At 36.5% G+C, this 16,422-nt stretch overlaps 2 protein-coding genes across 5 annotated transcripts in view; one reads left to right on the forward strand and one right to left on the reverse strand.

Moving 5' to 3' along the window:
* Positions 1 to 1,468: 1,468 nt before the first annotated feature.
* On the reverse strand, positions 1,469 to 7,601 carry LOC143287735 (U6 snRNA-associated Sm-like protein LSm7). Its single transcript, XM_076595977.1, has 4 exons — positions 7,443 to 7,601; positions 5,190 to 5,298; positions 2,897 to 2,968; positions 1,469 to 1,741 (listed from the first exon to the last, which is right to left on the reverse strand). Exons 1-4 carry the CDS (start codon positions 7,467 to 7,469, stop codon positions 1,602 to 1,604), a joined length of 348 nt encoding a protein of 115 aa, XP_076452092.1. The 5' UTR covers positions 7,470 to 7,601; the 3' UTR covers positions 1,469 to 1,601.
* The window catches only part of LOC143287733 (uncharacterized), a 30,744-nt gene continuing 21,875 nt past the window's right edge, over positions 7,554 to 16,422 (forward strand). For 2 of the 4 annotated variants that reach the window (XM_076595972.1, XM_076595975.1), the window contains exon 1: positions 7,554 to 7,636. The gene's annotated coding sequence lies outside the window, so the exon portion shown is untranslated. Of the gene's footprint in view, positions 7,637 to 13,390; positions 13,507 to 15,055; positions 15,079 to 16,422 lie in introns of those variants that run through there. The other 2 variants (XM_076595973.1, XM_076595974.1) reach the window with 2 other exon arrangements.

Consider the following 16,422-nt stretch of genomic DNA (forward strand, 5'->3'; position numbering starts at 1 on the left):
GGTGTTGTTCCAAAGAATGTTGCATTCATTTCACATTTGCTTTGCTATCGGTTATCAGCTAAATTATCTCCCTTTACCTGTTCAATAATTCTTGTTGATGCTCAGCTAAGTCTGCTCACAAGAGTTACTTTTAATTAACCATCGTGAACGATGGATTTCAAAAGATGGGGGGAGATGTGACCAAGCGCTATGCTTGCTCCAATACTTACCTCACGCACAAGCTGTACTCTATTACATATAGTTGAATACAGTTTATTTTCACATATCCATCCTTTTAATATCCATTTCAGAACATGCATTATTCATTATAAAATAATTGCGTTTATTCTCCCAGAAGAGTGTGCATGCACATGTGTGTGCTTGCGCATTTTAATTTAAAGGGAGTAATGCCTAAGTTGCATACAGATTAAGTGTAATCATATAATGTCCCCTGATGTACAAGGGTATAGTATAATCATATAATTTCACTTGACTGTATGTCGATTTGGGTGGCTGTTTCTGGTGGCCATTTCAATCCATTCCATCCAGAGTTTTTTTTTCAGAACCCATACATTTGGAACCCGAAATAGTTATATGTGTGTGTGTGTGTGTGTGTGTGTGTGTGTGTACATGCATATTTGCAAGGATGTGGATGATTGATGTCTTATAAGGTTGCCCAAGTTGGCCTGCTGAGCTCCACTGTGTAAAAAAACACCATCAAAAAACAAACAAAAAAAAGCCCACCAAAAAACAACAACAGCAACAAAACAAAACCCAGTCTTTCCCACATCTGAACACCAAGAGAGAACTCAAAGAGGGAGAAAACAAGAGGAAGGTGGTTAGGGGGTGAAAGGCAGTATTAAAGAAAGAAAAAAATGAGGGAGGGGGTGGGGAGGGGCATCAATACAATGTATTGTGAATGGGATGTACTTAAGACAATCCAGATTTTGCTTTAAGACGAAAAGTAATATCATACACAGGGGGGAACTGAGTATCTCTTGAATATCAGCCTTGAATATCCAATTAAAATCTCCAAGAAATTGTATGGCTTGTGCTTGTCTCTTTCAACACATTTTTGAAAAAAAAAAAAAAAAGTGGCTTGACATCCTCCCCTTTTTCTTTTTAGTCTTTAAAACAAATTATAAATATAATTTGCTTTTCAAACTCCGGATTTTATTAATGGCCAACAAACTGTAAGCATGATCTGAACACTACTTTCACTTCATTTTCCAGACAACATGAATCACATTCTCAATGAAGAATGTTTGACAACGATACATGCACATCTCTTTTACACTCAACCTGTGTGTCTATCTATGTGTATGTGTGTGTATATGTATCTACATCTGTCTTATCTCTCTTTCTATAAAGACAGATAAAGACATATATAAAATCAGGGAGGTAAAAAGCATCTGACGTCTTTCCTCACCATATCAACTCTTACAGAAAACCATTCATGCAAGAAAAGATGATTCCAAACAACTAAAACCAAGTTTCCATCAGTTTAATAGAGAAAAAAAAGAAAAAAAACAACACATGGACATCCAACAAACAACATGTTCATTTCGCACACACTCTTCCTCCTTCCACTTCACACAGCAGACACAAACAAAGGATGACCCTTAAGACTCCTGCTGGACGAAAGGGTTGGGGATGGACTCCATGCCGTCAGCAGGGCAGATGAGAACCACCGAGGTGCCTCGACACACCACCAGCCCCAGGTGACGCGTGTCCTCCGTCAACTTCAGAGGGTCGTCGGGATCTGGGACAGGGTCCAACATGACACAGCTTACATTGTGTAGTTAACTTAGCACAGTCATATCTATTGATCATATTTGAAATTGTTACTTGAAGCCCGATCAACCACTCAAAGCCATTTCAGGGCTGAAACACTGTATGCGTCAATCCTGTAGAACCTGATAAAAAAAACACCCCAAAAAACAACAACAAATAGAAAACAAAAAAAAACAACAACAAAAAACCACCACACCTGGAAAAGAAATTGAAACACAGGTACGGTTATATGCACGCACACGAAACCCAGGACATGGCCCTAACTTTTCGCCAGAGGGGTTGTGTGCCTTGTGTGTGGAGAGAGTTGCCACTCTTTGTTGTTTGTTAATCATCATGTCTCCTGGCCTCACTGTTCATTCATTTTCACAAGAGGGTTAAGAAATCTTACCTGAACACAAGTCAATAACATATCTACACTTCACCCCTTACACAAAACTATATATAATATTATATATATATATATATATATATATATATATATATATATATATATATATAACAGGCATACAAAACCAAAAAATGCCCTGGCAACGTGCCCCAGGCACAAAAAAGTAATATCTTTTCTGACAAGGCGTTTATGAAAATGTAAAGTTAAAGCAGTATAACACTGTAAAATGTAAACAGCCTTTTATTATATGTGAAACATCAAAACCATACATGAAAAACAAGCAGACTGTGAAGACTAGAAGTAGTGCTACACATTCGCAGACCTCAACAGCTAATATTTCAACAATACAATTACAAATTACTTATATAAGCACACACACACAAACACATGTATAAAAGCATTTTGTGAGCAACTACTTGGATCAGCAGGCTCAAAATGCTCCAAACTGTTCCATGTGGTATGTTCCTGAAGACCACTTATGTTACATGTACTCACATCTTTATACGCAAACATATACAAACACAATCATACCTTTACACCCTATGCCCACCCACCCCACCAAAAACAAGAAGAAAAGGTCCTGGTCCTGGTAGCAATCATGAGCAATCCTAGCAGCACAAGGTTTGATTAGCATTAAGGATTAAGTTTATGTTAATTCCATAGACACTGGAATATTCTTAATGCAAAGCAAAGATCACCCTAACAATCCAGCCCAGTGTCCAATGTATGGCTCACCTCTCAAAAACTCTGTTGTACCATCCAGCACCAAGTTCAACAGTGGGTCGAAACCTTTCAAAATCCCAGTAGCTGAAAGACAAAAGCAGCAGCAAAACAAAGGATATATTAGTTACTACTGATTACCTATATTCTCCTAAATCATGCTTTGACCCCGGGTAAAAATAAAGTTCTCTCTTCATTCAGTGCATTTTTTTTTTTTTACAAACTCTGAAAGATTTTTCTTTTTCTATAACCTCTGAAAGAGATCACACACACACAGATAGAAGACTAAGAAAGACAGTTGTGTGAACTGCTCTTAGCAATGTCACTCACGGTAAAGTATGTGTAGGGAAGCTTTGTTACACGGCGGTTTCTTTGAAGACTTTGTTTCGTGATGTCCCTCCGTGGGCGCTGATGGACTTCTCAAAAGAAGTGAAGATTTTTAACCAGATTTGAAGGTTTTAAACTATGGAAGTTTTTTTTTTTAACTTTGGAGTGGAAAGTTTGAAGTGGTGACTCGTTTTAATTGGTTGTTTCTTTTATCCTTGTAGTAGTTATTAATGTGGCGATCGCCTTGAGATGGCCTTAGTGGTCGGCGAGGCTCTAAGCACCATAATTTCATTTCATTTCAGGGAAGCTTTGTTAGTTTTATGCTGCACATACATTTCATTCAAGCTTGGACACACAGATATACATCATATCTATCTATCTGTCTGTGTGTATGTGTGTATGTCTGTGTGTGTGTGTGTGTGTGTGTGTGTGAGTGTGTGTGCGTGCACATATGTCATATGTCGGTGCTGGTCACACAAAGTAGGAATTGGAGGCAAACATTAGAACTGGTTCAATACAGTTTAAACTGGTTGTCAGAAAATCTAAATCCTTTACGTTTTCAGGCACAATTGAAAGAAAACAACAAAAGTGACTAATTTCCATGTTGTGTGTGGATAATGTGGGGAAGTGCATGTCAGTAACAATTGTGACTCAAACTAGTCAAAGTGCTTTACACATGACACAAACAAATCTGGCAGAAACAATTTAATTTCCTTGGAAGACTTCTAGCAAACTTGAGAAATAACAATAAATATCAATGCACTGTTTTCATGCACACATTCTTTAGTAAACATGAAAATTAAATGTGACACATGTCACAATTTTACAACTCCAGTTTTTTTGGGTTTTTTCAAACATTAAATTTAAAACCAAAGTATGTTGAAATAAATGCAGTAATTATCAACATGTAACACATACTGATAATTGTGATATTGGGACACGTTTTACAAAAAAGGAATAATAAACAATGAACAAATTTTATGTGTTCTAATCTTTATTCTCTTTGTTTTCAGGCTGTTTTTCAGATGTTCAAAATGTCTGATTTCTTCTTTTTTTTTTCCCCCAATGAAAAGTATAGCGTCCTGAAAAAGCCACTTTTAAAGTGTGGTCAAACAGTGCAAACAGTATTATAACATAACAAATGGCTAAAAATAGTAAAATCAATCAATTTAGCTAATCTATATGAAATAGCGGTAGCAAAGATAACAGAATTTATGAACACATCTCACCATTTGAAGGGCCTCAATGATTTTTCTATTTACATGATTTTCATTCTGCCGAGAATGCTAACAACTTCAGTCGTTCATCAACCCTTTCTTGTCTGAAAGACTAAAGGGAATTCACTGACCAGGAAATCCAATCTGATAACGACTTTATTCTATTTTGGAATACTGAACATGGAATTTTCCAAGCAATTCAATAGTTCTGGGGCTTTGCTGATTGCATCAGGAAGAAAAATGTCTACCGCTAGGCTTGTGACAATTGCGACATACAGAATATAATCAAAAGCCAATTAATTTTTACTCATATTTAAAGCAAATTTACTTGAAAAACGTGAAGAAGAGTATGACAGAGATAACTTTGCAACCATACCAACTTCAGTTTGTGGCTTTGATGTTAAGTAAAACCGTGTTGAATGCTTGGGGCAAATGTGACACCAATGATGTCTAATGTGATAAAGTACATAATTGTGACTGCGTTTTAAGGATGTTAATGTGAGGCGTGGCTTTTCGTTAGTCTGTTCAGACACAAAAAGTTTACTTTATTGAATCCCTCAGTTGTCTAAATGAGACAAAACAGCAGCAAGGTTTGTTTTCAGTCGCCATTTTTGCATGACATTTTGCATTTTATATGGCAATGTTTTAACCCAAACTTATTTTTTTAAGAACTGTTTATCAAGTAAACATTATTCAAAATATGCACTACACATACAATCAATCTAGGTAAATTTTATATAGATACATGAATCTATGTTTCATACCTTCCCGACCGCCACTGAATTTGACCCGGATCTGTTTGTCCAGGTATTTGCCAAGGTCAAGGATGCTCTCTTTCTTCTTCTTCTCTTTGTCTTTGTCTGCTGTTGCCTGCTACAGAAACAATAAAAACACATCAAATAATCTTCTTATGTAAGTGTGGGTGCACATACATCATTAGGCTTGCACATAGTTTGTTTCAAAGTCTGATCCTCAGTTTTACAATCACCCCATTTTTATAGTTGAAACTTGAAACTGAATTAATATGCACACACGTGATGCACACACAAAAATTCATATATATAAGAATTCACAGCTGATGAAAAATGTTATACAAATGTTATGATATAGAATACACTGTAATCTATTTTAAGCAGATCTGCCCCATGGAATTCTGCTATCTTCTTCAGTTCTTGATGGGTTGGATGGAGCAGCTGATTTGTGTGACCTCATGCGGTATCATCTATCATATAATGATACCTATCTATCTATCTATCTTATCTATCTATACTTACACATATAATGATATATTACAAAGAATAACATCTTTCAAGTACAGTGACATGAGTTTGTAAATTTATAAACAATTTTACAAATGTCACTGTATTTGAAATATTTAACAGTTCATCCTCGTTCTGATCATGGCACTTTTTTTTCACTGAAGTTTAACAGATTTAATCTAAATGTAACAACAGATGCCCATTTTTATTTCATTTATAAGGGAGGCTGATTACATTTTTTTTTTTTTCAATTTTTGTCCACATATAACAAATTTACACACATAATGTATAACTATAACTGTATAAGTACAGCATACTACAGAAAATTAAGGGGAGACAATAAAAATTATAGATAAATCATGAAAAATAAAGGAAAACAAAGCGAAGGGAGCTAGGAGGATACTTCAGTTAGTTGTGTGCTATTCGCGGCTGATGCAATGGTGGTGTGGATCCAGTCCAAGTGGCACATATTATATGCCTCAAACCATAGTTTTTAATCTTAAGAAACAGAAACTATATTATTCAAGTCTGTGAATTGCACACATATCCCTGATCAATCTCATGTGGCAGATGAGTTCTGTGGTCAAGAAACTGATGATAATAAAGTGCATCAGGATAATAAAGTGTATCAGACACACTTCCTTTCACAGAGATTAGTTGATTTGCCTTGAATCAAATGAGGATGTTAAAGTGATTATTTTAAATTTAAGTGAAGAACTCAAAAGAATCAAAAACACCTTTGGTTTCAATGAATTAAAAAAAAAACACACCAAAAAACAAACAAACAAAAAAACAGACCCTGTACTAACACTTTAACAATCTCCTCAAAACATCTTAATTTTTTTGCAGAATACTATTTGACTTTCTTGATTAACCAAGAAAGTATGTGCACATGCAATTTGCAAACCCAGTAATGAGTAATGATATGTATTTTGACAGATGGGATGTTAATAAGCAGTGAGACACAGGCATGGCTGCCTACATGGCAGGGTATTTATAAACAAACAGTAGAACACATTCAAACAAAATTTACGTGTGTGTGTGTGTGTGTGTGTGTGTGCATGCGCACAAGTGACTGAAAACAGACAATGACACAGGAAAAATGACGAGAGCCCAAAGGCAGCTCTCAGTCGGCTCAGCCCTGGTAAACAGCTTGTTGTGCACATGTAGAACTCTGTGTTCCTAAAATTATACTAAAAGTTTAGAGCTGGATCTGGACTCACCAATGACAGGTGCTATATATAACTTCTTTATATATATATATATATATATATATATATATATGTGTGTGTGTGTGTGTGTGTGTGTATTATCAGTAACCATATCATCACATCAGCTTTAGGAATGCAATATTCTGTGACTAACAACAAAAAATAAATGCCTGGATTATACCGCACATATATTATGTTTGTGAACCATAGTTGATGTCCAATAATGCATGGTTTCTATTGTGCTGTGCAGCACAAGGTATGAATCCTGTTTTTTTCCAAAATGATGATTAATTCAACCTGACCATCACTTGCGAGAGTTAGTCGGGCATTAAAAAAAAACAAAACAAAAAAACTTGTTCAGGAATACATAATACAGAAGATTGGAGAGTTGAGACTCGGCAATATCCACATTTTCCCCCTCAAGACGGAATGAGCAGTGTTCACAAGGCGTGGACTTTCACACCGTCAGTCACAAAGAAGGTGGAGGGGAAGAAATGTGGATATTTCCAAAAGAAGAATAAAGGATATAAATTCGAAGATTAAATACTTGAGCGGGTTTCTGTTGCTGAGACATGCTGTCTTTCGTCTGCGAGTTCCAGAATCACGCAGATCAGCCTTCGTTCATGCCGCGTCTGAGGACTTCCGGAAGTAAAGATGAATAGTTCCCCTTGAAATTTTCATCATCGAATTTTTGTAGTGCCCTGGGACAAGTTCCTGAAAAACCGATCCGATGAAAATCAGGTTAGACCTTTTGATAGTACCATTTAGATTATGCTTGATTTTGTCGCGTTTGTTTCAAGTTTATTACCGAGAAATGATACGAGTGTTGGAAGTTAAATAATAACCTTGTCAAGAAACCATGGGGACTGTTACGGCCGGGCCGCCATCCTTCGATGTTGGCCCTGCCTTCCAAAAGAAGGATGGGCTGTCTCGAACTAAGTCATAGCAACCGGTCTATTGAGAGAAGCTTGCTGTTGCTGTCACTGATGTGAATGTTCATAATCATGGTTATTGATATGACATCCAATGATATGGTTTGTCTTTTTCATTTTTATTCACTGATATTACTATATTAGCAAATACTTCAATTTCAAGGCTGAATTATTGATTTGTTGAGTGGAATTCAATCATTCATTTGATACAAGTTTGCTCGCAATATGTGTGTGTGAATCATACCGAGTCAGTGTGACACATTGAGAAAAACAGTGACAGCTGTCATACTTAATCTCAAACAGTATGACCGAGCAAATTCATGACTGAAAAAAAGCATAGGTTTTTTTTTTCTTATTCGTTTTTACAGTGGTTACAAATTTACATTCCATAGTTTTCCAATACTGATTCAAGGTTCCTTTTAGGACTCTACATACCACTGGCAGGGTCTGTGAAAATGGCCCAAACGTCAAGCTGGGATGAAATAAAAAAAACTTGGAAGTTGAACCTGTCTGTAGGCAGTGTAGGTCATACTGAATTGTCAATGTTTTTTGGTGTGGATGTAAACTTGTCAGCTTATGTTTCAGCGTTTTCTGTCATAAAGTGTAGTCTGATACAATGCCAAGTCAAATGGGAACAACTTTTGAAAAGATAACCCAAACTACTCATACCATGATATCAACTCTGATGATCTAGAACTAGTAGAAGAAATTTTTGAAAATTTGGGTGTTTTTGAACAGGACATTAATGTTGCAGTGAAAAGGCAAAATTATACTGATAGAATAGCAGACTGTATGATCACTCATTTTATCCAGTTTAAATATAAAGATGTAATGGTGCCATAATTTAGATGATTACTTGAACCAGTCCTGGAATATGGTCCCCATACCGTAGAAAACATTGACTTTGCAAAAAAAAAAACAAAAAACAAAAAAAAAAACATGTAGAGAATATTTATTCAGCAAATTATAGGAATGGATATTATAAGTATGTCCTACTCCTATGAAGAGAGACTAAGTAGTTTGAAACTTTCAAGCAAAGCATGGAGTACCTGAGGTTGAGGGGTGATATGATCAAGAGATATCATATGAAATTTTGCATGGACATTATTATAAGACCACCACACAAAATCATTTTTACTCAAAATGACAGCACTCATACCAGGGGACACCCACTCAAACTGACTAAAACGAGTAAAAGTGAAACATTAAGCAAATCTAAACTTTTTTCACACATAAATTTAAAAAAAAAAGTTTTTACTAGTAACACTAACAGGGTTGTTTATTTGTGGAATAGTCTGACCAGTCATATTCTCACTGCAAGAACACTCAGCAATTTAAAATGTATTATTTCTTATTGAATTCTGTTGTGGGAGGATTGTTGTTTCCAAATAAATTTCATCATTGGAAGCTGGACATGACATTGTATATGTAAATGAACACTTGTATAAACAGTCAAAAACATTCCTAACGTTCAGGCTAAAAGCTGATAAAGCATTTATAGATATGTATTGTATGTTATGATATTATGTAATATATTATGATATACAATGGTACATATAATATTTTTTATATATTATATGTATTGCTAGTATTGAAATACTTCATCACATTCACAGGCAATCTGATTACAGATAAGATTACAGATAAGTCTTTTGATTGATCATTTGATGTTCTTGCAGTTAACAGTTAAGCCATTAAAATTGAACAGCTTTTTATTGAATCTACTATTTTTGCTTATAAGATACTATCATACTTTCTTTCACAGGTTTTCAGTCAGCAGCCTGTTGACTTTGTCTGGAAGATGTTTTCTTCAATTTTAAAAGAAAAAAGGAAAAAGAAAGCAAGACTAGGCATTAGTTCATCTTGAGTAAAAACTGATAAGATCTACATTGATTTAGTCTGTTTGAATAATTGTTAATATTCATAGCAAAAAGTGATTAAAAGCAAATGAATCTAATCAAAATCAAAGACATCTTCCATATATTTATAATAGAAAAGCAAAACTGCTACAAGTATTAAATTATAGAGTAATACCACTATTGATAATACCAATGATCATCTGCTGCAAGACATTGTTGGACCATGAATTGGCAGGGTAAAGGTTTGAAATAGTACCAGCATAATGGAAGTGCCCATTCTGGACACAATGAGTGATTCCACATCCCTGAATCCGTGTGTGTGTGTATGTGTGGATCTGATGTGTGTGTCCATTTTATGAGTTCTTGTGTGTGTCTTGATGTGCTTCTTTAAGTACATGTGTAGATACATATGTGTGTGTATCTGTGATAAATTATGTTAACATTGCCACTTTTTCAGGGACTGATACAGTGTTAGGTGTGGATGCTGCGAAGTGGCACAAATTTATAGAGAAAGATACATTACTTTAAATGACATATAATGACTGTACACAGCTGCCAAGGCCTGTGTCAAACTGTGTTGGGAAATGTCAGCAGAATTTGTGACTACTGAGTCTGAATGAACTGAAATTTACTGCACTGTTAAATTTCAGATTTATATGCTGTTGGTGACACAGTGATCACGTTGGGATTTCTGTCCATGACTTTTCCCTGATTCAGTTGAGAATGGACCCTTGCATCATATTTCAGCTAGGAGGCTATAATTAGTTGGATTTATTCATTCATTATAAATGATAATATTGGTAATAGCAATACTGATAGGAAAAATGTTGAACTAAAAGGATGTCCAACAGTTTTAAAATGTTTTTTTTTTTAAATTATAAATCTGTTGTTCTCATTAAGCAGTGCCAAAATATGAGTTTTAACAATGATATTCAAAACTGGATTTCAGGATTGTGGAACAGCATACTGTGTGAAGACTAAAATCTAAAAAACTCAATACATTGTTTCATAAATTAAACATTGACATAGGAAGAGGGAACAGGGGGATTTATGGGTAAAGGACTACAGGGGATGATTGAAAAATGAAAAGGTGATTTTTTTTTTTTTTTTTTTTTTTTTTATTTTTTTTTTTTGTGTGTGTGTGTGTGTGTGTGTGTGTGTTTGAGTGTCTGCTGACTTCCATTAATTTTAATTCTATGGCCCAGAGTGCTGCAAACTGACCCAGAATTCCCATGCCCTGACAACGCATGTAATCAGACCCAGCCATCTCACATGCCTGGGAAAGCTGCCGCCCAAGTCATCTCTAAGAATTCTAGTGAAAAAAAAAAATTGTTAAATCCAAAAAACCCAACATCAAATAAAGAAGTGCCTCACTGCTGTCTGCAGACAGTAGATACATGCATCTTTCTCAGACACTTTGAACTTTTCAGTCTTTTCTGTGTTTTACTGGGTGTGGCTGTGTTATGTGTAGATCACTGTCATGATATTTGAGCAGTTACAAAGTCGAGGCTTCTCAGATCTTGCTTCGAACGTGCAGGTTTTTCTGTGGAAGCCATAGCATTGCAATGAAGCTGGGAAAGGGAGGTGTGATTTCCGGTCAATGATTGGCGACTAATGCCCAAGCCCAACACGAGCGTGCAGTGGAAAGTTCTGCAAAGTGCTGGACAGTGCCACAGAGAGAGAGAGAGAGAGAGAGAGAGAGAGAGAGAAACAAACAAACAAACAGGGTGGTCCAGGATTGGATGATACCTCTATTACAGTAAATTAGTAATAACTGACTGGTTCTGACATTGAATGCTCACACACAGATCAACTTTTGTAACATTTCTGTGAGGATTTTTTGTTTTACTTATTTATTTTATTTTCTGAAATAATTTTGTTGTATATAAAGTGTGGGGTTTTTTTTGTTTTTTTCCCCACAGGTCAGTCCAACAGATTAAAAAACAACCAACCAACAAGAAAACAACCAGCAACAAAAACCAACCCATCAGTTGATAGCACTTAGAGCTTGGTCTCCAACCGAGGATAGACACTATATATAAGTAACCATATCAATCAATCCGTCAGTAGGATGTTTATAGAAATAGTTTTTTTTTCTTTCTTTTTTTTTTATGGGTTGCAACCCCACCGTTCACTTGTATGTGTAGGTGGACTTTTCCGTATGACCATTTTAATCCTGCAGTGTAGGCAGTCATACTCCATTTTCAGATGGGGTTGGAGTAGGGGTACTCATAAAATGATATATATTAATTCATAAGGAATCATAGATAGAATTTATGGATAGATAGATTGATCTATAAATAGACATAGACATAAAACTTGTCTACAGTATACATAAGACCATATTTCCCTCCCAGTTATTGAAATCAGTTTGATCATTTTGTAGTCAGCTAATACTAGAGAAATAATTCCCACACAGACATGTATGCATCCCACACTCACTCACTCCTTGAGCTCCAAGTCCATTCCAGTTTGGGTTTGTTTGGGGGTTTTGTTGTTGTTGTTTTTTTTTGTTTGTTTGTTTGTGTTTTTTTGGGGGGTAGGGGGGTTGTTTGTTTGTTTGTTTGTTGTTTTTTTGTGTTAATCTGTTAAAAACTAAAAAGTTTTTGAAACAAGAAAATTTGAACTTTTCAGTCCTTTCAGTGCCGTTGCTCTGGTTTTACCTTTTACCTATCTCTCTGATTACGTTTGTGTGTGTAAGTCTGTAACAAGCATATCATTATCAGGTTTCAGGTTTCACTTTGCAAGTTGCATCTGAACCTCTCACTAGTGTCAAGCTTTTCTGTGAAGCCATAATGTGTTTGGCTCCTGTTGACAGTGGTTCACTTGAAAGGTCCCACTTGAACACATGGAACTTACCCAAATTATATACTAACTGCATGAGAGAAGAGATGAATACAGAGGTTCAGAATAGAATAAAAATGATTTAGTACATCGTCAACATGATTTAATGTACACACATCAGTTGTAATAATCAATGAGAAGGAAAAAGAAGAGAAAGAGGTGTGTGTGTCTGTGTGTTGTCACTTGTGTATCAAGTGCATTTGCTTCTTTCTCTTATGAATAAGAAATGAGTTGTTACATAAAAATATGGTAAACAAAGACAGGTTGTTACATAAAATGATAAACAGACTCAGGACTGCATATGAAAAAGTTAATGTGTGTGTATGTGTGTGTGTTTGTGTACATGTGTGCATGAGAGAGAGAGAGAGAGTCATGGTGTGCATGAAGCATCTTTGCTTCTTCATGATTTATCTGATGGCAAATAAGTTGTAACATAAACAGACTCAGGGCAGCCTACAACATAGCATTTGTGCACATACCATTACCAAGCTTCACTTGTGATATTCTTTAGACAAAAGGAGAGGCTAAGAGTAAGCCCTCTGGTGCCTGCACATCCGAGTCAGTGACAAAGAGAACTGTACTAAAAGTAGTTCTCCCCCCTTACCCCCCCCCCCCCCCCCCCCACCCCTCCCTTTTTTTTCCTTTATGTTTTTTCTGTGTTCCCAATCCCAGTCCCAATCCCAAGCCCGTGCCTAATAGTAAAGTAAGCACCGTGCCTAATAGTAAAGTAAGCACCGGGCTTCCTGTCGTTCACTGACAGTAGCAACTGCAAAGTAACTTGAGTCCGTCTCCCAAGTCCCACTTCCCAGGCCTCTCCAACGGAAGCCAGCAGTAGGTAGCTGTGCAGGTCAGGCGACTGAACCACATAATGTGACACCTGCCATTTGAATCGGCCATTTGACGACATTGATTGGCACATGACCAGAGCACTGCAGACCTTTTGAGATAGCAGCAACTGCAGATTTAGCCAGTGCCGGTATAAATTACTAATAAGGCATATTAGAATTGAAGAGCTGTTAAGAATCTTCCAAATTTGTGTGTGTGTGTGTGTGTGTGTGTGTGTGTGTGTGGTGTATGCTGTTCAGGATATACTGCTGAGTGCAGTCCAGATCAGTGCGTTGCGATAATCTTTCTCATGATGAATAAATGATGGTTTGTAAATTATGGATCAGCATGTTGAATTTTAAAAAGGTTAGCAGATCTGTATTGCGTTGTCTGTAACTCTTTCTCTCTTGTCTGTCTTTCGCTGTGCCCATGTGTTTGTGTGGTCTTTTACAAGTTTTAAGTCAGACTGTGGGATTTGCTGGGTAGTTATAATTATTACTCTTTTTTTTGTTGTTGTTGTTATGTTGCTGTCCTTGTATGCTTTTATCCTTATGCTCATGTAATTTACATGGACTGATGGAAAAAGAAACGATTTGAACAGACAGGGACCTGAACAGAAACAGACTGACAGACACATGTTTATGAATGCACATTTAAAGTAGACAGATAAAGTGATAAAGTCATGAACACAGGCACACTGACTTGTAAGCTCTGTGATACGCATGTGCGTATGTATGCATGCATGCGCATACATCCACAAGTACACAGGCATATGCACACACATACACACACTCAAAGGATGAGTGTGTGCACAGATATGCACACACACACACACACACACACACACACACACACACACACACACAACATACACATGCACGCACATACGCATGTGCGCGCACACACGCTCTCTCTCTCTCTCTCTCTCTCTCTCTCTCTCTCTCTCTCTCTCTGTGTCTCTGTTTTTGCAGTTGATATTATGATGCAACTTTGCAAGGGCTGTGAGGCAGACCCTTTTCAAATGTTTTGTGGCTAGGTATGTGAATAATTCTCTCCCACACCTTCAGTCATTTGTAAGAATGAATCATGGTTAGGTTGTCCCCAGTTTTATGACATTGTGAGATTAATGGATCATGAATATTCCCATGAACCTGCTGGGTGTGTTTGAAAAATAAACACCCAAAGCAAACCCACAGTAGATACACACACACACACACACACACACACACATATATATATATATATATATATAATATGTATACATATATGTGTTATTCTTTGTGTGTAATGTGTTTACTTTAAGATACATGAAAGCCCTCTCTCTCATGCATGTTTAAGACTTAAAAATGTGTGTCTTTTTTGTCTTTTTTTCTTTTTTTTTAAAGAAAGGGAAAAACCTATTCACAGTTTCTGTTCCTGTTATTCAGGTAGCATAATCAGATATCAAAGTTGAGACTTCTCCGTTTTGCTGCTGAGTGGGTTGTTGTTGGCATGCACTTGAGGCTGTGGCGATTTGCCCTTCGCTGTATTAATTACACTTCTCAGCCATCTGTAGCGACATGGGTCTGGTGGTTATGCGTCATAACTTGACAGTTTACTTGGCCATCTAAGGCACTGTGTCACGCAGTGTTACTTGTCACCAAAGGCTGGGGGCCGGATTTTCCCCGGTCTGAGTGTGTATTTTGGGGATTGAAGTGCAGTGAAGAAATCCCAGGATACGGTGGTGTGACTGGTGTGCTTGTGACTGTTTTCTCAAGATGTTTATGTATGATATCACATGTGTTTATTATCTGTTCATGCTTGGTGGGTGGAGGGGATGGGGGCAGCGTTACAAGGAAATATAGACAGGCAAGAGACAAGGGAGTCATTTTTTATTTCACATGAAAAGCTTTACCTATGTATGTGTTTTTGTGTGTGTTCTTGGTTGGTCATAATAAATGAATGGATACATAAATTTAAATGAATAAATAGACGAACATATGTATTTATTTATTTAAAAGTCCGTTCATTCATTAGGAATCGAACAGATATCAGACACTGACTCAGTGAGAGGGAATGGATAGGTCATAGACTCACGATAGAGCTAATCAATAAATATAAAGTGTGATACTGTGTAAGTGTGTTGGTAACTATTTTCCCAGGACATAGATATTACTATTACTATTAGCATAACCTTTTATTAACTATGGCCATGTTGTTATGAACTGAGTGGTCTATAAAAGTGGACGGTACAAAAGAATTACTGATTTACTGTATGAAAGGATATAAAAGATCCACGCGCAGGCCAAGAACATGTAGAGGCCAGCCACAAAAGGGTTTTGCTGTTGTTTTATTTACAATAGTTATGAGAAGATAAGAAGAGGAGAAAAGAAAACAGTGCCTAGATAGACACAACCAAGAACAATGTCAGGAATGCAAGTGGATAGTAAGCACATGTATACATATTACATGGGAAGACTACCACTCAGTTTGGCATAAGCAACAACATAAGATAATGCATATATGTGAAGACCAAACACTGACATCAAATGACATTTCTTATACATTTTAATCATGCAGGTAAGTGGTCAAAGCTATGCTGCTTTACTTAAATCTACACTGACAGTATAGATTTAAGTAAAGCTCATACTGTGTCAAAGTGACTCAAATGAATCAGTTATCAAATAGCACTATACTGGAGTAAGCCAGTACATAAGAGAGCATGATAGCTAAATTATGATTAACAGACTGTGATACATATCAGATGGTTTTAAGTAAATTTAACCAATAACTGATATTAATCAAACATGACCATGTAATCACCACAACAGAATACTGCACACCCATTACACTAAAGAAGCACCCTGTAACTGTGAAGCTGTGGTACTGAGAGTCAGTGAAACACTGTAGCAGTACACTTGATATCAGGATGTGAAATAATACATGAATAATAGAAAATATAATAGAATCAGTGGCTTTAATAAAATACTGGCAAACTCGGGGACCAAATAGTCAGTGCTCAATATGATTGGAAGGACTATCAAGGCTTGACCATTAAGTGCATTCAGCTGAAGGCCGGTGTTCTACA

This window comes from Babylonia areolata, chromosome 11 (assembly GCF_041734735.1).
Source record: "Babylonia areolata isolate BAREFJ2019XMU chromosome 11, ASM4173473v1, whole genome shotgun sequence".
NCBI classification, from domain to species: domain Eukaryota; kingdom Metazoa; phylum Mollusca; class Gastropoda; order Neogastropoda; family Buccinidae; genus Babylonia; species Babylonia areolata.

Excerpts from the sequence above, each read along its gene's own strand:
- LOC143287735 (XM_076595977.1), bottom strand. The coding sequence starts at position 7,469 with ATGTCTCAGCAACAGAAACCCGCTCAA. Across the intron at positions 5,299-7,442 it reads AGCAACAGAAACCCGCTCAA|CAGGCAACAGCAGACAAAGA; the intron begins GTATTTAATCTT and ends TTGTTTCTGTAG. Across the intron at positions 2,969-5,189 it reads ATTCAGTGGCGGTCGGGAAG|CTACTGGGATTTTGAAAGGT; the intron begins GTATGAAACATA and ends TTTGTCTTTCAG.